We start from the raw sequence: 25,464 nt of genomic DNA, 5'->3' as shown, positions 1-25,464 counted from the left end.
ATATGTAATATATAAAATAGTATGAAAGTGTGATTAAAAGAAAGGAGTATCTCCCGTGAGCATCGTACAATTTTATCTGCGAGATATATTGTCAATAGATGTCTTGAATACCGGAAGCAAACAAACAAAAAAAACAAAAAATGTAAAAATCACAACATGTGACAGTACTTACGCTGGCTTTTCGTTTTATTCCACGCTCTCTTTCTGACTCGGAGCCCTCACTGTTGCTGCTCTGGTCAACATTTTCATCAACATCCACCTCCATGTCATCAGGATCACTGCAGCTTTCCTCACCGTTACTAGAACTACCTGACAAGGACCCAGATTTGCTGCTGCTCATGGTTAAGGACTCTGCTGCTTTCATGGGGAGATTCTAAACAACAACAAATTACAAAACTTCTTATCGTCGACAAAAGGGTTCCAGGGACTGAAAACCAAATACTGGCTTTTCATGCAACATATTGTATTGAGCCCATGGGCAAATTCTTACCTTTTCGTTAGTGTTCTGAATTATGCTTGGGTGCAGATGGCCTGTGACCGGCTTGCTCTTTTGACTTGTATTACAGTGTGATTTGCATTTGCCTTTAATTCCCTTTGTTAAAAATGAACTGGCGCTCATATCCATATTCATAGACAGAGAACAAGTGTTTCCACCAATCACTGATCCATCCAGTCCTACAGAAACAGGCATGATTTACTGTTTATCTTTAGAGGGAAAGATCTTTTAAAAGTCCATTAGTACGATAATGAAAAAAGTAACAAAGATTAGCAAAGTGCTACAAAATATCAAATCGTTTTACAAAACTATGGGAATTGAATGATTCCTTTTCCGGTTAACACACCTGTGTTACAGGGAGAGATATAAAATAGCACTCTATTTAATCATATACCAAGTGATTTGTATTCCTGGAATACTTTGGTACATAAGAGCTCATAAAGAAAGCTAGTTTAGAGCCAAACTTCTTGTTGGACACTTTTCTTCCAAACTGCACATTTTTCTTCTTTTATACCTTTAATTTACTCATTTATGCACATTATAAATAGAGTTATGTGTTTACGTTGTTGTATAATGTATTCATTATACATTCATTGGCAAGCTATCTTCATGCCTAATTAGATTAGTGGTTCAAAGTTTATAGATTGAAGAAAGGAGGAAAAAATAGAGGCAGGAAAAAAAAAAAAACTTAATGTTGAGGAAACATTAAAGCACAAACTTTTTAACACGTTACATCTTCAAGAGCAATAAAAATGTGATAAAAAAAAAAAACAAATGTTAATTCCAGCATCTGTTATGTTTACCTTTGGTATTCGACTGTAATTTAACTGAATTACTGATTGCGGTATGTTCAGGAAGCACGTCCAGGGGATGAGGGCAGACAGATGCTTGTCCTCTGGTCTGTACGTCTGATACCTGCAATGACTCTGAAGAGACATTTAATGACCATTAATAACCTACTCTCTATATACATAGAGTCTAATCTGACTCATGCAGCAAAGGTAATTTAAATTAAAAGTGTCTTAAACCACATTTCTATTTCTTGTAGAGAGTCCAACAATTTAAGCACACAAAAATCCTCATCACTGACATTCTGGAGCTTCTTTCATTTTGAGAACCCACCATGTTGAATTCAATTTGTTTTTCTGTGCTTGTGAACTTAAAATAATCAGTTAGGTTGTGAGATGTTTTGATTTGTTTTGATGCCGTGCAATTCCAAAGCATGTACTTTTCCACAAATGGTATGTTTCACATCACAGAACTAACAATGAAATAAGTTAAATGATTTGGAAAAAAAATACAATGAAATTATGATATTAGTCATAGATATTAGTCATAGAAATAAAAAGCATATGGATCTTTAGCAGAAAATGACCCAAAATGAGGTTTAGTCCCCAGGGATGGAAATTTGTAGTACACAGTAATCATTAAATCATTTCAACTTGAAAATATTTCTTTATAGGTCTAGATTATATTCTATCATTCTATAATTGTGAACAAATTCCAACAGAAATATTTGTTTATTAATTTGATACATGTAATTATTAAATATATCAACGCATCCAATATGTGCTGTAGGTATAGCTAACATTTCCATGGGACTAAATTAACTAATTCTGTAAAAACAGAGTCTAAACTCTAATTAATTGATAACCTTGACCAGTGCAAGAGTCATACTTATAAAAGCAAATCCCAGATGGTATGTTCAATAATGTCAGAAGAGAGTCAGATTTACAATAAAGTTGAGTCCTTAAATAAATTATCTGGGAAAATTTCTGATGATTGTGAGTCTGTGAATGAATAATGTATGAGAAGCTCTCCGTGCATTTTTCATTGTGATGACATGACAAAAAAAATAACAAAAAAAAAAAAAAAATTGTAACGTATCATGAAGGGTAAAAAAATAATCACAAATCACAGTATGTAAATTTTCACATTATTCTGCAGCCAGGGACAATCTGACAGCTTATATGCATCACTGCTGCTCAATGCTTAATGGCTTTGACCACAATTAGTATTCACAGAAAACAAGATAACATTGGCGGCTCCATGCAGCGTGAGGCTGACAGACACGTCACATCACTGGCTAAACTGAAGCTAAAGGTTGTCAAAGGCATCCACAAGGGCGGACATGGCAATTTTAATTCAACCGCACTGCCAGGTTTAAAAGAAAAGGCTGCAATATACGAGGCAAATATTTTTTTAAGGACTAAAATTTTTCCTCCACAGACATTGAAAAAAACATTACATATTGCTTCAGATAATTTTGTTAAAAATCAGACAGGATAATTTACAATTCAGGTATGGTGATCGCAATGAAAACATGATTTATAACACAGATTAACAATATTCAATTTTACATTGATAGATTATTCGGTAGGGATATCAGTTGCATTATTTAATAGTTATATAATAGCTTGTTGTTCTCGTTCAGATGGAGTACCCTGCAAGCCACGATGTACCATTAAATTATCAACCCCACCCATGCTTTTTCAATTTGCCTACATGCCTCTGCTCCTATTATATTAAACTGTTATTAGTTGGAGAGGGGGAAACACTGAGATGGACAAAGGTAGCCTAAATGAGCTGATTAACAAGTCTAGCTGATTCACAAATTTTCCCTTTGACCCAGTGGAGGAGGTCGGACAAGTAGGATGCTGTACAAAGCCTTAATCCATCTTCATCAACCCAGTTCAACCACTGCACACTGTGTAAGCTTTGTGCTACGTTGGGGGGTTGGAGTGGAGGTTCCTCCCACCGGCAGTCAGACGATAAAACTACTGCAGTTCTCAATAATCGCTATAAAACTGACATCTTTGCAATAACTATAGTCCTTTTATATAATTAAAAAATCATTTGAAACTATGACAATTATTACTCATCATTTTTATAGTTATTTATCTCAGCAATTTATTCTTTCAAGGAAACTTTCAATGAAAATTGACTGTAAATGTATTCAAATAAATAACCCTCCTTAATATAATGTTCAACACTGCTGATGGTGTAACAACTGAATTTCCTCTAAGGAATAAAGTCATACCTTATCTTTTTGATTGGCAAAAATAAAAGCCATATGTATTGAAAACAGTGCTACCAGCTTTGAGTTGAATTTCATCTTGTGAAATGATTTTAGGCAAGTAGCATTCATGTGGAAGTATCAGATATTCCTTAGCTGCAACTTAAATCCCTTTACTCTGTCATTATGGGAGTTGTAGGAACTCCCCTGGGAATTATCCACGATTTCCCATGGGAATCATTTACTTTGAACATAAAGACCTTTGCAACAGTGAGGTCAGGTAAAGATTGTCTTAAAAGATTAGGCATGTAGTAATTCTAGTCTGAGTAAGTTTCTGCAGCGACTTTAGCATAATAATTAACTCATAGGTAACCGGAGGCAGATTATTCCAGCACCAAGCCAGCACTTTAGGTCCGCCTGGAAAAAGATAGTCAAAAGAGTGACAGAACAGAGACTAGACCCCTGACACTGAGTAAGATGTCGCAGCATTGTCTGACGAACATGGATGTATGCATGCACGCTGAACAAAACCATGTGGTAAAGCGGCATGAACCAGCACTGACTGGTTCAAGATAAAAAAGCAATTCATAAGACTTAATGGTAGGATCATTTTTAGGACAGCTACATGGAATGTCAAAGTATAAGACAACATAATACGCGTTTGTGTTGGATTGAATGTGTCTTGGTATGTCCATTGATGGGAAATTGTTTAACAGTTTTATAAAGCGCAGTGGGTTCCATCATTTTGAAAGACTAAGGGTGAGGACTTGGTGTTGGGGACAGCATAAGAATTAGAGCTGGTGTCAGCAGGAGTTTGAAATCCATTTAGCACATGTGGGAGATTATTTTATTTTTATCCTTGGAGTTCTCGGGAGTTTCAAGATTTGAATATAGAATAATCCGAACTACAAATGCTGTTTCCATTATCTGCCTTAGGTGATTTTTCTATCTTGATATTTAACATTGGGATTGTGGATCAGAATTGGGTTACATTTTTGTTAACATGTGATAGTACAAACATTTTTTGGTACGGCAGAAGTGCTGGCAACTCACATTGTGTGTGTATGCATGTGTGTACTTACTGCGTGCAGTGCTTGAATGAATAGGGGTCCCACTGCACCTGGAGGGCATCTGGGGTGCAGGGGGACAGCTGGCTGAGGAGGAAGTCACGTGAAGGGATGGGACTGATGTTAGTGATGCCAGATGCTGGGTCGATTCCATATCTGGAAATAATGAAAATAAAAAAAATAATAATTAAAAAAAAAAAAAAAATCAAGCCCTAGTTAGACACCCATGAAAGGGCAAAACATGATAAATGACATAAATGACGTACGACTAATGGATTTTCTCAAACTCATATGTGAGGAATAGCAGTTTTTGTTGGTTTCCAGGGATACAGGAAAAAAACATGGAAAAACAATAAACACGTGAATGGTATATGATGTAAACTCATAATCACAAACAACAAAATATTAAATATATATATATATTTTGATAATGTTGCCTAGATACACTGCAATTATCTTATGTCATGACATTGAAGCATATTTTGAAAGTATGGTATCCCAAGGTTCTCATTACATTTATATCATGGGTTTTCACAGCTCTTTAATGAGCAAATTGTGTTATTAAAGCTGTGATTTACTAAAAAAGAATGAAGAAGGGTCATTACACGCACACTAGAAAATGAAATCTTCAGCCGCTTAGGAATCATTTTAATTCTCCTTCTCTAACATTTCCATTAAAATTAACAGATGGCATCACAGCAATATACACCTTTTTCTCCCCTCAATCATACCACACTTGTTCTGTCCAATCACACTGGAGATTCTTTACCCCTTTATGACACATTGCCTGGATTTTCCACTCGGCATGCTACTGAAATCCCTGTGATCACAAAAGCCCACATGCATTCCAATTTTAACACACACTTCCAGATTGCATTTTATAGCCTGCCTTTTGTTAGAGTGTGTACATTAAAATTTCGAGATCTCCCGGGTGATTCTCATCTGCAAGGGGAAACAGGAGCATCTGATTAATGTGAGGAGACAAAGCTGCCCTCTGAATATCAAATATCATTCCTAACCAGAAACCACACTGATTACATGACGACATGAAAGCGGCTGCGCTTCACTTGAAAGGCTGTGGCGTCCTGCAATAGTGTGAGTGGGAGTTTGTGTAGAACAAAGAAAAAAGGTGATTTCATATTTATAATGCAATAGTTACAAGACGATCTCTTTTCTTTGAGACCTTGCTTACTCATCAGGCAAGCAATTTAAATTTCAATGGCAGAGCCCGGCAGCCATGAAAGAGCCAGATACAATCGAGACATGGACATTGTTATGGAAGTGAACCAATCTCAATTTTTTACTGCTCATTAATTCAATTTGTTACAGATACACACTGCAAGGGTCATTATTTTTTGGCCAAAAAAATCATAATAAATACTGTAATAAATGGCAACACAATGACATAAGCCAAAAATTGATTTGACTTTGACATGGTTCTGAGAAATTATTATTCAAACTAAATTGCTTGAACAAAGGGCAGTTTTGTACCTCCTCTTTTAAAACACTGACTAAATGACATATAACAGTTAAATAAGAATTCATTTCAAGTAAATAAAAAAGGAGACCTGTACTCCTGATACTAAATCACACACACACAGAACAGTTTTGAGCTAGACAATTTTGAGAGAAATTTACCTTAAAAAGGCAATGTATATATGACAATACCATGAGTCCAAATTATACAATAATTTCCGGCCAAAAACATCTCTATAATGCGCTAAAACCCCTACAGATTGCTTCAGAGAAAGTGATAGATTATGGGAGGGCTCAGTGTGACAAAAAACGTATTTGTCCTTCACAGCAGTTAGTAAAGTTTGCATCTGGATCACGTTCATGAAGAGTCAAATGGCTTTTAAATGTCCCACTTGTTCTGCAAAGGCTGACATCCATCATCAATATGTTGAGATTCTACCCACTGCTTCACTGCACCGTCAGCAGCGAGTATTATCCATACCCTAGTATTTTTTAATGAGACAGATACAGGGAGAAAGAAAGACAAAGGGAGGAAAGTATTTTCATAAATCTTCCAGCAAGGTGCTATTAATCTGTTGTTAGCTTTATAAACAGAAGCTGACAAAAAAAAAAAAAGAGTAGCTTCCAAATAGGACTAGCTTTGAATACAGATGCTGAGCTTGACATAAAGGTACCCATAACTGAGGAAAAAACAGCGACTGTGCATCTGTTCATACCTTAATATGCAGCCGGTGCCAAGTAATTGCAGATATTTTACAGGATAGAAAATGGAAAATAAATGTCCTACTTGTTCAACCACACAGACCAGTTTAACATGATCTACTGTATTATTAGTGCATTATATTATAAGTGCACAAGGCATACATTCTTACCACAATCATTTACCGCTTCATCCTTTCACCATGTTTATAGTGCACATTCTGACACACACGTTCTCAAGGCTTTCCCATCTTTGTGTCGGAAACATTCATGTATATCCCCATGGACCACGTCTTGCACAAAAATGTAGTCGTGGCAATGTCGATTCTCATGGTGGACATTATTCACCGGGAAGTATATTGACTTCTACACGTTCAGGTAGTCCGCAACAAAGAAAACAGGGAGCCTAACGAGGTTTATAACCATTTTCTCCCCGCTGTCAATGTCTGCGCAGATATAGTTTGGATATGGTGCCTTCCCTCCCTCCTCATCTCTCTTAGTCTAAGAGCACAGCATAAATCACATAGCAACCATAATGGCAAGTGGGACTGCAGCATGCCAAAGGAGGTGATAAAATACATCCCAAGTGTCGCTTTCAAGGCTTTTGTCACACAGTGTCCATATGTCCACTGCTTTATTGAGGCAGACAATAAGTTACACTCAAGCACCTGAATACATAATGAACATCCCAGATGAAGGTCACAAAATATATTAAAAAGTAAGTAAACAATACAAGTAAGTAAACAATCGGAAAATCTCCTTTTCTGCCCCACTGTTTGGTAATAGCCCTGCATGATTGCACACTAATGAGGAGAATCATGGGGATGGTACTTGCATGACAAATCCTGAAACAACTAAACCAACAAAGCCAACGACAAACAAGGACGTTCAGCGTGTCAGAACGACTTTGTCTGGACTTATTTTTAGAGAAATGATCTTCTAACACCCGTAAGTTGACTAAAGACTAACATCTGTCGAATAAAGACCGACATCTGTCCTTATTGTTATCTGCTCGGTAATCTTGCAATAACCCGCCAGCTGTAAGAGGACAGTGTGAGCTTGATACACAGATGCATCCAAAGGCCTCTTGATGGGACATTTCTTGTCCACTGACTGTTGATGAAATTTGACGAGCATTGCACTGAGTAACCTACCGTACATGTGACCAAGCTTGAAGGAAGAAAGGGAAGGTGCACAGCATGAGGTCTTAATGTCATCCTTCCCTACAGACTAAAACGACACATGACGGAATGTGTCGTAACGTCACAGCTTCTATGTGAGAACCCAGATTTATACATGCACAGTAAATTGAGAATTTTGCAGAATACATTTAAATGTCCAACATTCTGCTTAGTGAAACAAGTTTTTATTGTTCAAAGGGAAATGAAGAGTCACTCTATTTCCTTTTTTAAATGAACAGGGCGAAGATATTTTTCTTCTTATAAAAAAAATTCATATGTTATCTAAATATTGATAAATATCAGTGAATAATCTGAATCAGCAGTGGAAAGGCAAGACTATTATAAAGAGCACCTAAAATATAATCAGTTCTTTGTGAATAATGAGACAGCACAATATTCATTTCAAAGCAGGAAGACAGCCAGCACACATCAATGTTATCTGTTTTTTTAAAATCAACCATCAGCAAAGTACATTGACATTGATGAATCAGTATCATTTGCTTCGTACGGTTTTTTGTGCCTGTGCCTTTCTCCTGGACTTTCTTGTAAATAAATTTGTTCACGTTGAAGAGCGGTAATTTGTATCTCATGCCATGTTTGTCACGTTGGCAGTTCTGTTATCAATTTAAAAAAAAATGCCAAATGTCATCAAAACCCTTGTTAAAATGTAGACGTGGTGCATTTGAAATCACCGTTACAAAGTTCTTGTCAATGCAAACAAATATATGTACTAGTTTTATTGTGAGGGCTGCATTTATCTAAAGTTTGTACATGTAAGTAAAGAGAAAAGCAGATAAAACCTATTCCTAGTAGTGCACTTCAGTTGAATATGACTTGACCTTTAAAATTCAAGAAGATCCTTTAGTATTTTGGAAATCCAAATGGATGAGGGTTTTGAATACTCCTATTAGAAAAGTGGGGTACTGGTGTTGGCAAGGTTCTTCATTCTCTGGGTACATTCACGCTTTCTTGTGTTTTAAAGGTAAAATATTGTCTTACTCTCTTAAATATCTTGCTGATCACACAGTAGCATTACAATCCAGTTTCATCATTCTGCATGCACTTTTTCCATTTCAAAATGGCATGTAACTTCTTTTCTGCTGATTTACTAAATAATGGAGACTGGGATAATTGATTAGGGGGATCTCTGAACAGCAGAGGGTCACAGCCTGCCAGCAGAGCTGATAGGTAAAATGGCACAAACATTACAGCGCTGACGTGCTTTATCCCTGACAAAGACTCCATTTGACACTGAGCCATTGCACAGCTTCCAAATGGGACTGTCATTTTTCCAAACATTCCATAACTCAAATATCACCTTAGGGTTCCTTCTTCTCAATGTGATTACTGACACAACTGATTCTCTTGTACGCAGCCTCTAGGCTGCAAAAACAAAAAAAGCCTCCATGCAGGTTACGTGATTCTCCGAGGCACTGCACTACACCAATTATCAGTGAAGAGCCATTTGCTCGCCTCCACTAAGTAACTTAGAAGAATAAAAGAAAATCAGAAATGTGCGTCTCAATCATTTTTATCATGGATTTCAAAAACGCGACAGAGGGGGGAGAGAACAAAAATCAAACTAATGACTACAGTCTTTATGATTAACTATTGTGTGTGTGTCGGTGTCCGTGCCAGTGTGTTTTGTGAAATCGTGAAATCACCCTTTATCACTCATAAGGAAAATATTGATTTATATTGATTTACAATCTCAATACAGGATTGTAAACTTAACTATGCATCAAATTTTGGCAGCAAGAAAAATGTGTAATTGGGGGAATGTCAAGATGAATGCAAGCATAACTGATTTCAACATCGGCAATCAAAAAGTAGGACTTTTTAGAGCATGAGTTAGTTGTGACTTGTTCCCTGCTTAGAATTTGTCAAGATATTCTAAAAAAACTCATTTAAAACCTGTAATACATTTGGAAATCAGTCATATCGATATTTTGCTTTCATCTTCTCATTTTCCTTTATTTTTCTCGTTGAAGGCCCAAATACGATCTACTGAGTAAGTTCACTGTCTGGGGAAAATAGCTGTAAAAATCCCTAGGGAATGAATTCCTTCACGGTGAGGCATGTAATACTGAGAAACAGAAATGTGCGAGGAAACAAATTAACAGTAAAAATGTTCCCAGTCAGATAACAATCACACATCGCCGTTTCTTCTGCGCCCCTGTTCTCTGAGGGCATCACTTTGATATTTGAGATCAATAAAGCTACATCAACATAAGGGAACAACAGGGAGCAAGCCAAAGTAAATTTTCAATCAAACCCAAACAATAGTTCCAACTCCATCATTGCAATAATTTCAGTGAGCCCCACAGCCAAATGGGAATATATTGAGTAACTTACTGTGCAAGAATGACTATCTTCAGTTCTGGAATATCAGTGCTGCACCTGAAACACAAGCCATCTGTCAGAAACTTCTCAATTGCATCAATTAATCCAACGATCACTGTGAGCCCATCGCTTCAGAAAACACCTGCAAAGAATCCCTTTGTTCCATTGAAAAGAACAAACCAGCTCTAACATTGCTTGAAATCAATGTTGGTTTCAGTCAATGAAAAAAACAAATATCGGTCATTAAAGCTGTTTATGTTGTCATGTATTTCTAACTCTCTTGTTTGATTACTAGACTTTAAATGTTTTCCAATTATGTGTACTTTATGTATTGTGTTATTGAAACATTAAACACAGTTTTGTTTTCGGTAACAGGCACTCAAGACAGACCTTAAGTAGTAAAACAAATATTTTTACTCCACAGGTATCACCTCATTCATTATTGTTGCTACACTTCAATAAAAGACTAACCTCATCTTTGTACTTAAGACCTTAAGATATTTTATAGCCTTGACTTGTTACTTTGACACTTTATAGTTTTATTTGTATTTCTTACCCCCCCCCCTTTATTTATACTGTTTATACAATTTCCTACTATTATTTATAATTGTTATGTTTAAGTTGAAACTCTGGCACAACACTTTCCTTCGGGATAAATAAAGTTGTTCTTATTCTTATTCTTATTCTTATGCTTACTATGTTAGAACTAGCTTTTGATTAAATGTCTGGACACCATATGTCAAAACTATAGTTTTACTTTAATATTTTAATTTACTTTAATTTTCACAAGTACTAGAGACACAGTTATAAATATGCTTCAACAAGTCAGTGAATGAGTAGAAATGGATTTTTTTTAAATGAATCTCCTCTTATTTTATTTGATATTTCATTTTCATAAAAATAGACAACTTACAAACTTGAAGCCGTTCAAAAAATGTGTCGCGAAGTCATTGAAAAGTTCCTGCTACAGAGCACAATATTTTATTTTCATTTCTAATTACTTATTTTCATAATCGTTGGAGGCCAAACGTGCAACTGAATAAAGACTTCAGTTACTTGGCCAGCCCAAACTCAATGTCATCAACCTGGAGAAGCAGAACAAACTATACTCCAGTGGATTCACAGGCATATTGTTTGGAGGTACCTTTTGGAGATGAACTCTTGCTGCAAATATTTTGGGGCAATCCACTTCAGCCTTATTGAGGATAATTGTAACCCAATCAGGTAAACCATTGCAGAGCAATACTTTCATAAGGCATTAGCTCGGAGCTTGGCTAAAACATTCAGTGTCTCTATTGAACAAAAATTTGTGTTATATCTGAATAATGAATATGTAAAATTTTATTTAAATCCTTTCTCATCCATGAATATGTGTGAAAAGTTTTGTACTTCTGTATTGCAAGTTGAAAATACAGTTTCTGTTTCAATCACTTGCTGTATATACTGTACATGATTTTGTTCTCTGCACATTATTCATGCAGTCTTATATTTTAAGATCAATTAAAGTAAATGCAAATACTTTATATGTGGTTTATATATTTCATTCTTATTGTTCTTCTGTCTGATTTGAAAGATAGAGCTACAATATTCTAAACTGCAGGTGAGAATGTATTCACATTATGAACATCAATTTCACAATGCATTTCCGAAGAGTCTCTTGTTAGACCAAACTAGAAAGGAAAGATTAATAATCTAAAATTGGCAGCGGCAGCAGCAGCAGCAGCAGCAGCGGCAGCAGATGTAGCACACCTTGCACAATAAAATTGTTGTGGCAGTACTGACCAGATTTTAAATTCATGAGGATCAATAGATTAAGAGCTGCGGAGGCTCGCTGTTGGAGAGTGGAAAGTCACGATGGCTCATCAAATGTCTGACTGACTTATCTGACCCCAGCTTTTTTGACTGTCTTACAGCAAAAATTCCAGAACACACTAAAAAGCCAAGCAAAACAGATCACAGTGCTCACATTTTAGACATTAGCCCCATTAATGGTTACGCAATCTCAGAAAGCCATTTACTAAAAGAAAGCGCTTTGACAAGCCTCACCAAGTGAAGAGAAAATAGACCAGAAAGATGAGTGAAAAAGAATAATCTCCCTGACATATTCCTAATAATCCACCTCCCTCATGCTGCTCCCCCAGAGCTCACCCAATCATAAAGTGTCAACACTGACCTACAAAAAGGGAGTCTCGTCAAGCCTCACATGTTTAAAAACATCAATCATAGCAAGACAATGGGGGCACATTGAATTATGCAGTATTAACCTTCAGGCCGGGGCTTACATATTAGGACCATAGATTTATTTATGCTTGTGTAAAGAGCCTCTGCACTGTTTCTTAAATCAAGCTCACTGCAAAATTGATGATCCTGCTCATCCCACAGCAGGGATCCTGCATTACTGACTGAGTGCAAGTTTGCAGAAAAAGAAGGGACTGGATGAAAATGCAATTAACAGTATTTCCATTCAAAAAGGTTCAAGAACGCCTTGATGATGATGCACTGAAACCATCACTTTTGAACACAAATGACAGTTTCCTTCCTTTTAAGATGGGATTTCTGTAGAGAAACCATACCACAAATAGAAGTTATTTGCACCCACAAAGACCTAAAGGGTTCTTCTGGATCAGTAAGGCAAAGAAACATTTGCAAAGTCTGAGGACTGTGAATATGCAGGTAGGTCTTGACTATAATGCTGTCGAGTTGCTGAAGCACCATAGGGTGAGGTTTGCAGTTGACGGTCCCTTTTAAATACATATCAATCTTTGTATGCTTAAACAAAATGTTGTGATATTTTTTAGAACTTACGATTAACAAATTTGTTGTGATTTCTCAATGTAATAACTTCATTCTACAGTTCTTATAAAATGCACTTCAGAGGAAATGTGTACATCTCTTCACATGTTTTGATTAGTGGTTGATGGATTGATGGATAAAGCATCAAAACCGTTATCTATTAAATCTCCATGCTAATGCTCACTGGTAACTGAGTATCTAATCATTTTATTGCCTTTCCACAAAGACTGTGAAAGCTGAAAATTCGACAACCCAAATGCATATATTATTTGGTGGTAATAAGCCACTTTTCCAAACAGCGCAGATGATTTTTTTTTCCTCCTCAAAACAAATTGGAATATTGGGATTTTTGGTCATTTGCATCAATGTCGCTCAAGGACTCTGTGTGTAAACTACAATAGTCTTTTTTTCTGGAGAGTTTTAAAGCTGTTGGCATCCAAAGAGTGTCATTTGGATATTGTCACACTGCTGCTCTCAGTCATCTATAGATGGTCTTTTCAACCCACTTTGGCTTCCACACAGCTTGAAAAAAAACACACTATGGTGATATCAAATGCTACCAATTCTTCCTCTTCACTTCATTAGTCATTTTGTACACATCTTCATTTCCAGTGATGCCAGAGAGTGCAAGAACTCATAAGAACCCACCTGAGAGACCACTCTAGTTGTAAACCAGTACCGCAAAGAGTAGATCTCGTCGGCCCCTTGGACGTGCTCAACTTGTAAGTATTGACATAGAGTAACCACAGATGGATATGATGTAGAAAGCCTGTTTCCTGTATTCGAATGTATCCGTATGGCAAAGTAACTGCACAAACATTTCAACGATGAGGTGCTCCTTTGCCAAATGCCTCTCAAGAGCAAGAAACAACAACCGCCGCCACTATTTGAGGATCCTTAGATCCATCAGCAAAGATCTGTGTGCTGTCCTTGTAATGCTCTTTGTCGATAAGGTTTTACACCAGTTGACATCCATCACTTTATACTCTTGACTTCAACTGAATTTGTACTTTAATCACAGAATTCTTTTAGAATTCTGTGATGCAAGTCATAAATCCAGCAGTATTTTCAAATGCTGATGTCAGAATTCTGACTTTAATCAGAGAATTTTTCTTTTGGCCCCTAAATCTCTAACGTTAAAAAGAAAAGAGACATGACACAGGACAATGATAAACAAAACCAGTATCAACTGAAACTCGGACACTCTGATGTCAAAGGCCAGGATTATTGGCTCACAAGTAAACGCAACAGAAACGTTACAGATAAATATATCTGACTTTTTCAATTTCAATCACTGCATATTGAGAAATGTCAGAGGACTGATGCATTGGCGTCATACATTTCTTACTATGAGAAACCTATATTGTTACATGAGATATGCAACATATTCATGTTTTTTGGGAGGGTTATCAACACTGGTAAAGCTAAGGCACAAAGAAATAGTGGTTTGGGGTAAAGGAAACATTTTTTTGTACTTTTATAATATTGTTTTACCATTTAGATGTACGCTCTTTGTTTTTCTGGGGAGGACAATCACTTCCCAAGGACACACACACTAGTTCATTACCATCAATTATATCAATCTAGGACAAATTTCTTCTTCTCTGCAGCACGAAAAATCATAAGTGACCTCAATACAATTTGTCTCAGCAAAATTAGCCCCCTGTTGCATCACTTTATACTCCTCCTGAATCATAAGTGTTGCTGATGCTCTCTGAACCTTTCAAGGTGACTAATAGGAGCTCATTTCCAGAAAAAGAAAGGGATCTTTTCTACGTCTTAATTGTCCTTAGCCTTCACAAAAAAAAAAAAAAAAAAAAAAAACAATTTAATGTGCAAGAGCAGGAAAAGCAATGAATATCCTAATGTACTATACCAAAACCTAAAGAGACACCGGAGTGGAAAAGGACCCATGATTGTTACCTTTATCGCATTTGGTTTTCAAATCTAAATGACTGCCTTAATTCATTTTAAAAAGGTTGGTACTCTGCATTTTGTATAACAGTTGCTGTATTGTCGGTCTGTGTGCATGCACAGACATCAAATGACCTGACTGTGGTACAGTATATAATTCAAATGAATTTTATAATAGAATTCCTCTAATTTAGCAGAAGCTGAGCCAGCACTAAAAGAAAAACATGCTGCAGCGTGGAGAATAAAGGCCATGTTGAAATCCCACTGACATTGCTGTAATGTTGACAGTGCAAAGATTTGCAAGAGCTACCACAATCTTTAACCGCTGAATTTAGAAAAATAAAAAGTGAAAAAAAATACAAGAGATGATTGATACATCCAGTGCAAGGGTATGGAAGTGGGGCTTACAATTCAACATAGGCTTATCTGTGACTCACCTTAACCAGTTCTAAATTCGTTGTGTAACAGACTGCTGTTCTTTATGATTTTTTGCCACACAACTTTGCATCAGAATGGGAGAAAAAAAGCTCTAAATTAAATTCATCAAAATGGCGAATGCTTTACTGCTAATATGAGATGAGAAAAATGGAGGGTATTGTGATGATCTCAAAGGGGGTACATTGAGGCTCAGACCGCAGCTGCAGCATTTCGCTGCGCTCTCCTAGAAAGAAGCAACAGAGAAAGACAAGAGGGGGGAGTCTGGAGGTCTGCCACGCTTCCCCGTCACCCATTCACCAGGAGACCGCGCTGTGTCCACATGATGCACAAGTGAAGGACGATTAACTTTCACACGGGGTGCAAAACACTCTTTGAGCAGATACCAAAACAACCCCCAACAACCAGATAAACAAACAAGAGAAACGTGAGTTGCGATGAAATCCCGAATTATCCCGCAAAAGCACGCAACGCGCGTCCGTCCGTTGGATGAAGCAGCTGCTAAAAACAACACCATCATCAAAACGCAGCGGAACTGAGCGACGGGAGCAAACCTCAGTTACTCAAGTCGGTCGCCAACTTACAATTTCAACATTTTAACGGTTATGACCTGAAGAAACTTCTAACTGAACAACGGGCCATGAAAGCGTGCGCGTTGTTTTGCCATGAACTTTTTCCTTCATTTATTTTACGTCGCTGTCTTTAACTCCCCCGGGACGGCAGGTGTAAGGATGGATGCTACCGCTGCTCGGTTAGCAAACGAATGTTAGCCCTACTGTTAGCAACGGCGACTGTCATTTTTATTTTTTGTTTATAATTCTTTAATGTTATTATTACGCAGACGCTAAAATATAAAACGTCCGTCGCGGAAAAGGTGAGAGGAAATACTCACCACACGGTCCAAAAAAATTCACCCGGTGAGGCGAAAGTTCACTTCCAGGCTGGGCGGTGGAGCGGTGACCCGCCGGCACCGCGGCTGGACGGAGGCGCTTGGTTTCCGGTCGCAGATTGAGGTGCTCTCGCCGCTCCGCTCCGACCGACTCCGCGTACGTGACGTCACCCTGAGACTCGCCGCGGTGACAAGTTGACGTTACGAACCGACACAGTCAGCAGGAGCAGCTGCAGCAGCAGCAGCCACTGATCTCACGCCAGTTTGGCAAAGTACTAAACATGATGCACATCTCTTTTGATTTGTCATGCCATTTGGTTTTTTTTTTTCATTCTGCTTGACTCTGCTTGAAATTATATCCCGTTTTTACTTCCCCATTGACAGCTGTAGAAACTTATGAAATATCTGTGTGCAAAACATCTGTGGGCGATTTTAATGGGTTTTCATGACAACTCATCCAAAACACTTGAATAACTGGTTATAATACACAAAGAAAATGATCTGCTGATCTTCTTCTTCTCCTTTTGGCTTTTCCCTTCAGGGGTCGCCTCAGCGAATCCACCTTCTCCATCTAACCCTATGCTCTGTATCCTCCTCTCTCACACCAACTACCTTCGTATCCTCTCTCACTACGTCCATAAATCCTCTCCTTGGTCTTCCTCTAGACCTCCTGCCTGCAAGCTCCAATTCCGCAATCCGTCTACCAATGTATTCACTCTCCTTCCTCTTTGCATGACCCAACCACCTCAGTCTGGCTTCTCTGACCTTCTCTACGAAACATCTAACATGAGCCGTCCCTCTGATGGACTCATTCCTGATCCCATCCATCCTGGCCACTCCCAAAGAGAACCTTAGCATTTTCATCTCTGCAACCTCGAGGTCTGCCTCCTGTCTTTTTGTCATTGGCACTGTAAAGAAAATGATCTGCAGATGAATCCGTCTATTGCAAATAGTTATGAGATGGAATTCCACAGTGGCAGAGTAAGCTGGTTTTGACAAGACAGGCGTAATATACATCTGCAGAGGAAATCAATGTTGTTATTTTTTTTGGAATGATTGAAAAAAGAGAAGGATTAGCTATTACAGAATAATTCATCATTCTATTTTTTTGTGGGGAAAAGAAATTGGGTTTCAGTTTTCAAAGGAAATACTGGGTCCCAATGAAGATCACATTACACATGAACTAATGCAATTTGAAAAAATGGTTGAATTGCAGGTCTTTCTAGAAAAGAAAAAAAAAGATAAATAGAACATTTAAAGCAAGTATGTTGGTCTGTACGTCATCCCTTGTGCTCATTATATCATTCTATTTTGTTTTCACTGCTACAGACAAAGCTGCTGAATGGACTTAGAGGAACACATAAATAGAAACAGAAAGGGATACAAATATTTCATGAACTTGTCAGTCAACCGCTGAGATGGGTGGGCGTTCAGATGTCCCGCACAATTTTTCCCAAAGAAGAGCAATGGAAGAGATCAAACCTACAAGGAGCCTTTCCCGGGAAAGCACGAACAACGTGAAAGCGTACATCCGGATGTACGCTTTCACGTTGTTCGTGCTAAACGTCTGCCTACCTTGGTCAATTGTGACATAAGAAGTCAGAGTCGTCGGCTGTCGTGGAGGCAGTTTGCTGGGGGAAGGGCAAACAGCCTGTCCCCTTTAAAGAGATTTTTAAAGAGCCTTGATTAGAGAGTATAATGAGATGCCAAAGACGAAAAAAAGATGATCTCTCAAGAGACTGATGGAAAACAAATTAAGACAGTCCTTTTGTTTCTATCACTTCAATGAAAGCTCAGGAAATGCTTTAGGCACAGGAGTTCGCTCTGCTATCATTGATTTGATTTTTTTTTTTCTCCTTGACATATTTGAATAAACCAGATTTTAATCATGTCAGCACACAAAGCTCTGAACCTTTTTAAAACCCAAAACCCTCCAGCGGGGCATATGTGTTTGATTTAGAAAACAGTACAGTCCCTGAGCCAAAAATTGGACAAATACATCTCACGCTATTTAAATAGCAAATTCTTGACGACAGCTGCAAACATTGTATAGGGACTTGCTTTCCCTATTTTCACAAAAATCAATGAATAAAGAAGCAAAGTATAAAGTGTATTGTCTCACCCTATGTCCTTTTCTCCTTTACGCTGTCATCTGTTTGCTGAGGACAGAAAAAAAGAACAATCTTTCTTTTGTCAGTAACTGGAGGAAATCAAGAGTTACTTTGTTACAAGAAATACGGCTTGTGACTTTGAGCTGCTACAGTTTTGAAAAGTTATGTTCAGACGTTAAGGTTTTTACCCTGGTGAGTAGGGGCTGCATGATTATTTTCATTATGAATGAATCTGTCATATTCTGAATTCATCAGTTTGTTGACTGTTCTATAAAACATCAGGAAACAGTGATCACTGTCAAGTTTTCTGATGCAAGATCACATCCTCATATGTGCAAGGAAATTGCACACTGTCTTTGAAAGGTTCGGAAATAAATATTCACATTGTTGAGCCGGGATTAGAGAATATTGACTGTTGAAGTTTTAACCGAGCAAACGGTGAATAGAGAAGCTATCTTATAAAGGACAACCTAAATATCCACTTGTTTTTCTCTGTTAATTGGAGCACATTCTGGTGCAGTGAATGAGAAGTAAGACTTGCAGACCATGAGGAACAGATGCTCCGCACTTCTGACACCTTTCCTAGAAAAGATGGGGACAAACTGGGGAATGATTCTGGACAATGTTATCTGTGATCTGGAAGAGGACGCAATGAATGAATGTGCTACCTCTGGGAAGTCTCCAATGCAAGTTGTTTTTAAAGCCATGTATTTTGTGAATTACATACACAACATTTTTAAGCTGTTTCAGCGTGAGCATCTACAATGTAAGACTTTCAGTGTGAATATAGTGATATAAATTTGCAATTACTTAAACAAAGATAAGGCGTACTGACACAAGAGCCCCTCATTATTTATAATCTTTACACATCCCAGTTAACCAGAACTGACTGTTGACGGTTGATGATTGATGGTTACTCATAGATGAAATTAAGACCTGTTGTTTCAAAAAAAAACAAACAATGATATTTAAAGTTTATTATTTGTATGAGCAGATTCACCCGAAATTCCCCTTCTCAGCAGTCTGATGATACGATGTTGGTTTAATAGTCGGACTTAATGCATTTTGTTTTCAAATAATCTGTAAATGTTTTCCTTATTACTTTACATATTTGAACAAATACAATTTGAGAGGTTTGAAATATGCTCAAGAAAGGAACAATGGGGAAGTTCAGTTTGAAGATCAAATATCTGCATGCACTTACAAATCGTTGTTGGGATTCAGGGTGAGATACTCAACAGGAGTGAATTGTGAATGTTTGAAGGGACTGACAATTCGGGCATCTTTCACTCAATCAAGCTTCCTGTCAAAGATAAACAAATCAATATCAATATTCCTTTTTCCTGATTGTGAATATGTCATGACCCTGGGCTTGATCGATTGTTTCCAGTCGGCTGATCAGAATCAGCTGGCACATCTTAAACTCAATGACTCAAAAGCTTTAACTACTGTCTCCTACATTTTTGCATAATGAGACATCACTGCAGTTGTTGACACATTTGTGCTCCCTTCAAATACTATGCATCAATTTTCTTGATGGTTAGTTAAATCTTTTCCAGTCCAAGACCAAATTAATACACCAAGATTCATGATAATTGGATGACTGTCAATGAGTTGTGCCAAATTACCGTTTGTCAGGTCACGCTTTGCTGTAGAGAAAATTTCAACAGTCCAAGCATAAAATGTCAAATCAATTAAGATTTCAACCTTGTATCAATGTGAATTTCAGTGCCACCGTCTGTTTGATAACCGTCACTGATAGTTTTCTTATGCAGTATTTGCACAATGTTGCCAGATACCAAACCAAGTTTTACGTCTGTAACTCATTACAGCTTGTTGTAATTGAATTCTGGTGGGAGACAAGTAGTAACAGAACTGGCACAAACACAACAATGCTTACACCTTCAGGGTTTGAACCTCATCACTACAGGAAAAAAATGTTCTGTTTTCCTTTGTCAAATCCTTTTAAACAGTTGACATTTTTTTTTTTATTAATCGTGATCCTTTCATAATGGTATTCATCCCCTCAAGAGATATTACTTTTCTACAATGAAGAAACGTGAACGATATCTGACTCATCCCCATGTAGAACATAAGCACTTTCTTGCAATGACAAAGAACCCCGCTAGTTATTTGCTTCATTGTCCCACCCAGTGGCCAAATTCAGAAATTACAGGGAAGGGCTGAGAGGTAGCTACCGTTAGGATTCCGAGCCAGTCGAGTCTTTACTAAACCTCCAGGTGTTTAAATATTTTCCCCAAAGTCATGCGTCTACAGTTGATATTTTAAAAGAACTGGAGCATGCATATTGGTCCGTATCTGTCAGCATGAATGCAGTGGTGTTTCCTCTTGCAATACTAAGATGTCAACAGGACCGGTTACAATTTGGAGAGAAACACTGAAGATTTCAAGATATTTTGATATCCTACCAGATCTCATTAACTATCAATTTTGATGCCCTAATTAATCTCTTGCTAGACAATTATGAAGTGGCATATATTTAGCAGAAATGTTCCATTTAGATCCCTGCACTAAGTAGCTACATTTTTTAATCAACATTTTGATCACTGCTTGGCAATCTGAACCAAAGAAATGTAATATTTTAAGGGTGAGGAGAGCTCCATTGAAAGGAAAATCAATGCCTTCTTTCGATAAAACATTTTATTACGAAATAACACGCAACCTTGCGCCGCCAAGTGATTGATGAGTAAAACAATTGAAAATAAAAGCCAGAAAAAAAAAATTGAAAGTAATTATTTGGCGTTTGGCTCAAATCTCATCTTAATTGCTACATTTTTATTTTCAACAGCAACATAGCAAACATGTTTGAAATTTAACTATTTATAATGCCTCAATTCAATTCACAGGACCTGACGAGCAGAATTAACATGTTAAAAATGCTTCCCATATAAAAGTAGGCAAGATCTTGACAAAGCAACGATAGTCTATCACATTGTTGTAAATGAAAGTTGGAAAAATACTGCCATAACAATTTAGCCTTTAATAAGAATGACTCCAACAGTCTCTATTTTTCTCCAAAAACACATTTCCATGGCACAACATTTTTTTGTCTAGCATGACAGAATTCAAAACTCACAAGGGTGTCCCTGTGTCGGGATTGAATTAGGACAATTTTACATTTCACAGGATATAATACATGGAAAATAATCTGCTTCATGTTCTAAGTAACTCCTATTCATCTGCAACATTTACATGCCTGGGGTAATCTAGCTTTCCCTCATTAAGCTATTTACATGTGTTCTTTATAACGTGTGACAGAAAAGTCCTATTTACATCAATCCTACTAAAGGGCTGCAGTTCAACTGGCTTAAATACAAGGATAGTTTATTGTTAGATTCGACGGCTACAAGGGGAGCAGCATACATTCTGAGAAAACATTTCTGGTGATTTTCTCAAGGTTACCTTAGCCACAGATTCCCAATGTGGGACATTATGATAGATATATGGGGTGGTCAATCATTGCCAGAAATCAAATTCAACTCGAAGTGACAGGACATTGTCAATTTTAGAGGCATTTGTAAAATAAGACAGGGCAAAGGGATGAAGCCACACCTCTATTGACACAGGGATCTCTATGGGATTACATTCGAGAAGTTTGGGAAGACCTGATGTGAGTTCAGCTTGCATCTTATATGTCTAACAACTTATCTGAAAGGAAACTGACACACAATGGGGCCTTAAAAGTCCTCCCAGTGGTATTATGAAATAAGGTCTACGTCAGCACAGGGGAGTAGACTGCTTGTCCTTGGAACTGAACATTCCTGGTTCAATTCCCAGCTCCTTCTAGTGTGTCAAAGTGTTATTGAGCAAGACAATGAACTCCCAACTGCTGCCGTGGTGCTGCACGGTGGCTTAAATGCAGAGAAGGAATTATAAATTATAAGGACTTTGGATAAATATCTAGTTGTTATTGTTCATTTAATCACAAATGCCATGTTTACTGAACTATAGATGCTGATGAAAATCCAGTTAAACAGAAAATATACAGATGATTACATGAGAGCAGGTCACGCGGGTAATAAGTGGTGTGATGTTCCTGATGTGCATCAATAAGAGGTAACATTAGAGCAGTTCTAAGGCAGTGTTTCTCTCAGACAAAAGAGACCGTAAAATCAACATTATAATAACCTTTATGCCCATTTAATATGGTAATCTGACCATTGTTTCCGACTGCCTTCCCTTATGGCTCACTGTCAATTTCCTCATCTTCCACCAGGCAGGACTGGTCGGTCTGCAGGACTCGGAATGGAGGGTGATACTCAAATGCTGCAAGGATGGTGGAGCCAATATTGTGCTTCTGTTGCAGGAACCAAATGACTGCAGAGACTCCCATGATAGCTATCACACTGAGAATGACCAGGGCCGACACGAGTGCACTGGGCTCTAAGGAGAACAAGTGACAATGCAAGGAAGGCCCTTATTGTTAACACAAACTCATAGAGGTATTAGTAAAGGAGCAAAGAAAGAGCAAGAATGTTGACTTACTCTGCTTAACTTCCTCAGCTTCTGAAAGGCAAAAAAAAAAAAAAAAAAAAAACGTGCTGTGAAATAAGGGAAAAAACCAAACCCGCCCATTTTTTTTTCCAGTTTATCACTTTAGCTCAACTGTTCTTTATTTAGTCTTATGGGTCTCCCAATTTCACCCTCCAGTGAAACATTCAGAAAAATCAAAAAATCAATAAGTGAGTATGACTTTATGTTTGGTGCAAAGAACCATGTCTTACTCTGCGCCGTCTCACAGATCACTCCGTTCTCCACATCATCCTGGCAGCTGACATACTGCCACTTTCCAGTGATGCTATGCAGAGTACCACATATATCCATGGGCGCCAAGTCAGATGGGACAAAGCTGTCCTCCCAGTTAGTGAATCTCAATGGGTCCTGCCCCTCCCACTTCAAGTCATCACCTGACAGAATAAACCAGTCATGATGAATTTTAAACATTAGCATTCTGAAACTTTGCATGTAAAAATAACAATCACTGATGTGTGATTTCCTCTTGTTTAGTGCATTATCAATACGTTTTTTTCATGCCGCTACATGTGACTAACTTCATTCCCCTAACAACAGGATTTCCTGTTGTTGGGCAAGGATATACCGTACTGTGTGAAGGACACATCTATGATGTCATACATGCTTTTTGAAAAAAAGCTGTCCCTACGAGAAAATAAAGCTTAGACCTTAAATTATTTCTTTTTAGAAAAGCGAATTTAAGATAGTAAATTCACTCAGCTGTCATCCATCTAGAGCCCAAACGTTTCACTTAAATTAGAGGCATGTGTACTGAAATGTCTTAAAAGACAACCACATGAACCGCATTGCACAAGTTGTTAGCTCCAAAATAATTCAATAAACCTGTGTTTACCCCTTTTTGAAAGTTGCTGAGAATCTCATTTGATGTTGGAGGTTTGCCAGCCTTCTCTCTACTGGCCTCCGGTCACATGATACTTACTGTTTGTATCATAATAAGTTCCCAGCCACACATTGACGTTGCCTTTCCAGACTTCTGGGCTATATTTAATGACAAAGTCATTCTCTTCGGCGCTCTGAATGGTCACCAGATCTGAAAAACAAATGCATGTGATATGAGATAAAATAGCACACATTTAAAATATAATCTGTTTGCCATTTGTCTGTCACTCAGACTTACCAAAGCCTTGGCAGAAGGATTTTGCAGCTTCAAAAGTGTATTTTTTAATTTTGTCTTCTGTCCCATGGACAAAGTGGTAACACCGGTCATTGAACGGTACCCAGGTGCGTCCATCTGCTGGGCAGTCTGAGGAACATGGAAACACAGGGAGATGTTTCTTCAAGGATTCATGTAGAATGATTTACGAGAGAGGAACTGACAACATTGTGTGTGTGTGTGTGTGTGTGTGTGTGTGTGTGTGTGTGTGTGTGTGTGTGTGTGTGTGTGTGTGTGACAAATTGCACATCAGCCCTGATGAAATGAACCTTTGAGCTCAACATTAATGACTGACCAATAATTTGCTATTTAGAAGTGAACTTCTAAAAACTGGATCAATACAAAAAATAAAGATTTCAAATGTCCCGATGAGACAGTTAAATACATCAATATCGAGTTGTTTTTAATCCTTATAAAAAAGATAAAATATGAGTGCCATATTAACGGGTACTTTTTTTTTGTCGCGTTAGCATTAAACACGGTGTAAGCTAGCGCTAAAGTAGTACTTCGTCCGCACAACTATTTTCGACACAAGTGTTATAAATTTAATTAAATGTACTTAAAAATAGTTTTAAATAGCGCACAACTAAGTCGGTGAATGGAAACAGGACAGAAAGTCAGTAACACTGAGGTTGGAAGTACAGTAGAGTCAGATACAGCGGAGTCGTCGTTCCCGAATCTTACCCCCCGTTGAAGCTAACGGCAGCCGGAGGAGCAGCACGACAACGAAGCCGGACAGCACTCGATATCGGCGGGGTTCCATGACGACCAGTCCGGGCTGGAAGGGAGGAAGGAAGGAGACGAGCTGGAACTTAGTCTTCTCGTACTCGCTTGCAATGCCACAGGCGCCGTGGGTTTCAGTCCCCACCCACCGGAGCCCAAACACTGGGCGGACGTGCCTGGGACGAGCCGCCCTTTATCGAAAGTATGAAGTGACACCCGCTGTTCATGTGACTTATCCCAAGCAGCAGTTAAAAAGTAGCTAATTACTTTGACAACATTTTAAATAATCCTTTACGTGTCAGAGAACCTCTACCTTTTTTTTAATATAAACTGCAAATGGCTTTTACAAATGAGCGCTTTCGCAAAGTTCAGTAGATAACTACTGAATTCCGTGCAGAACTGCATGTCCGTGAACGCATCACGGGCATGGTCAGAACATTCACTCCAGAGCGAAGGGTAAAATGTTTTTCTTTGCAAAAGTACTTTTACTCGAGTAAAAATACTATAATTATCTTTGCTGTTTTGCTCTTCTGAACCGATCTTCGATTCCCGTCGGCAAGCGGCGCCATCCGTCCACTCACGCTGCTTTCACGTTACACTGAGAAAATGGAAGA

The 25,464-nt window shown here is 38.0% G+C and overlaps 2 protein-coding genes across 7 annotated transcripts in view; both read right to left on the bottom strand.

Annotated features, from left to right (window-relative positions):
- LOC147235049 (bromodomain adjacent to zinc finger domain protein 2B-like) overlaps positions 1 to 16,420 on the bottom strand; it is a 34,735-nt gene extending 18,315 nt beyond the window's left edge. For all 6 annotated transcript variants that reach the window (XR_015106071.1, XR_015106072.1, XM_086145847.1 and 3 more), the window contains exons 1-6: positions 16,313 to 16,420; positions 10,291 to 10,335; positions 4,595 to 4,735; positions 1,300 to 1,422; positions 491 to 675; positions 173 to 373 (exon numbers count right to left, since the gene is read on the bottom strand). Coding sequence is in view for 4 of the 6 variants with exons in the window: in XM_086145847.1 (XP_086001973.1) it covers positions 173 to 373; positions 491 to 675; positions 1,300 to 1,422; positions 4,595 to 4,733 (648 nt within the window). In the remaining 2 variants the exon portion in view is untranslated. The remainder of the gene's footprint in view (positions 1 to 172; positions 374 to 490; positions 676 to 1,299; positions 1,423 to 4,594; positions 4,736 to 10,290; positions 10,336 to 16,312) is intronic.
- A 4,643-nt stretch (positions 16,421 to 21,063) lies between these two features.
- On the bottom strand, positions 21,064 to 25,010 carry cd302 (CD302 molecule). The gene is made up of 6 exons (XM_086145846.1): positions 24,812 to 25,010; positions 24,092 to 24,217; positions 23,894 to 24,004; positions 23,166 to 23,348; positions 22,927 to 22,947; positions 21,064 to 22,824 (listed from the first exon to the last, which is right to left on the bottom strand). The coding sequence occupies exons 1-6, from the start codon at positions 24,888 to 24,890 to the stop codon at positions 22,622 to 22,624; spliced, it is 723 nt and encodes a 240-aa protein (XP_086001972.1). The 5' UTR covers positions 24,891 to 25,010; the 3' UTR covers positions 21,064 to 22,621.
- Positions 25,011 to 25,464: the final 454 nt, after the last annotated feature.

This window comes from Fistularia commersonii, chromosome 4 (genome assembly GCF_037954325.1).
Source record: "Fistularia commersonii isolate RoL2024-O1a breed Wild chromosome 4, RoL_Fcom_v1.0, whole genome shotgun sequence".
NCBI lineage: Eukaryota > Metazoa > Chordata > Actinopteri > Syngnathiformes > Fistulariidae > Fistularia > Fistularia commersonii.
The sequence above is the reverse complement of the archived record's forward strand: the minus strand, read 5'-3'. Positions and strand labels throughout refer to the sequence as shown.

Bases quoted from the DNA above. Each gene is read 5' to 3' on its own strand.
- cd302 (XM_086145846.1), bottom strand. From the start codon at position 24,890: ATGGAACCCCGCCGATATCGAGTGCTGTCCGGCTTCGTTGTCGTGCTG. The intron at 24,218-24,811 runs GTAAGATTCGGG...CATGTTCCTCAG, and splicing joins GCCGTTAGCTTCAACGGGGG to ACTGCCCAGCAGATGGACGC. The intron at 23,349-23,893 runs GTAAGTATCATG...TTATTCTGTCAG, and splicing joins AACTTATTATGATACAAACA to GTGATGACTTGAAGTGGGAG.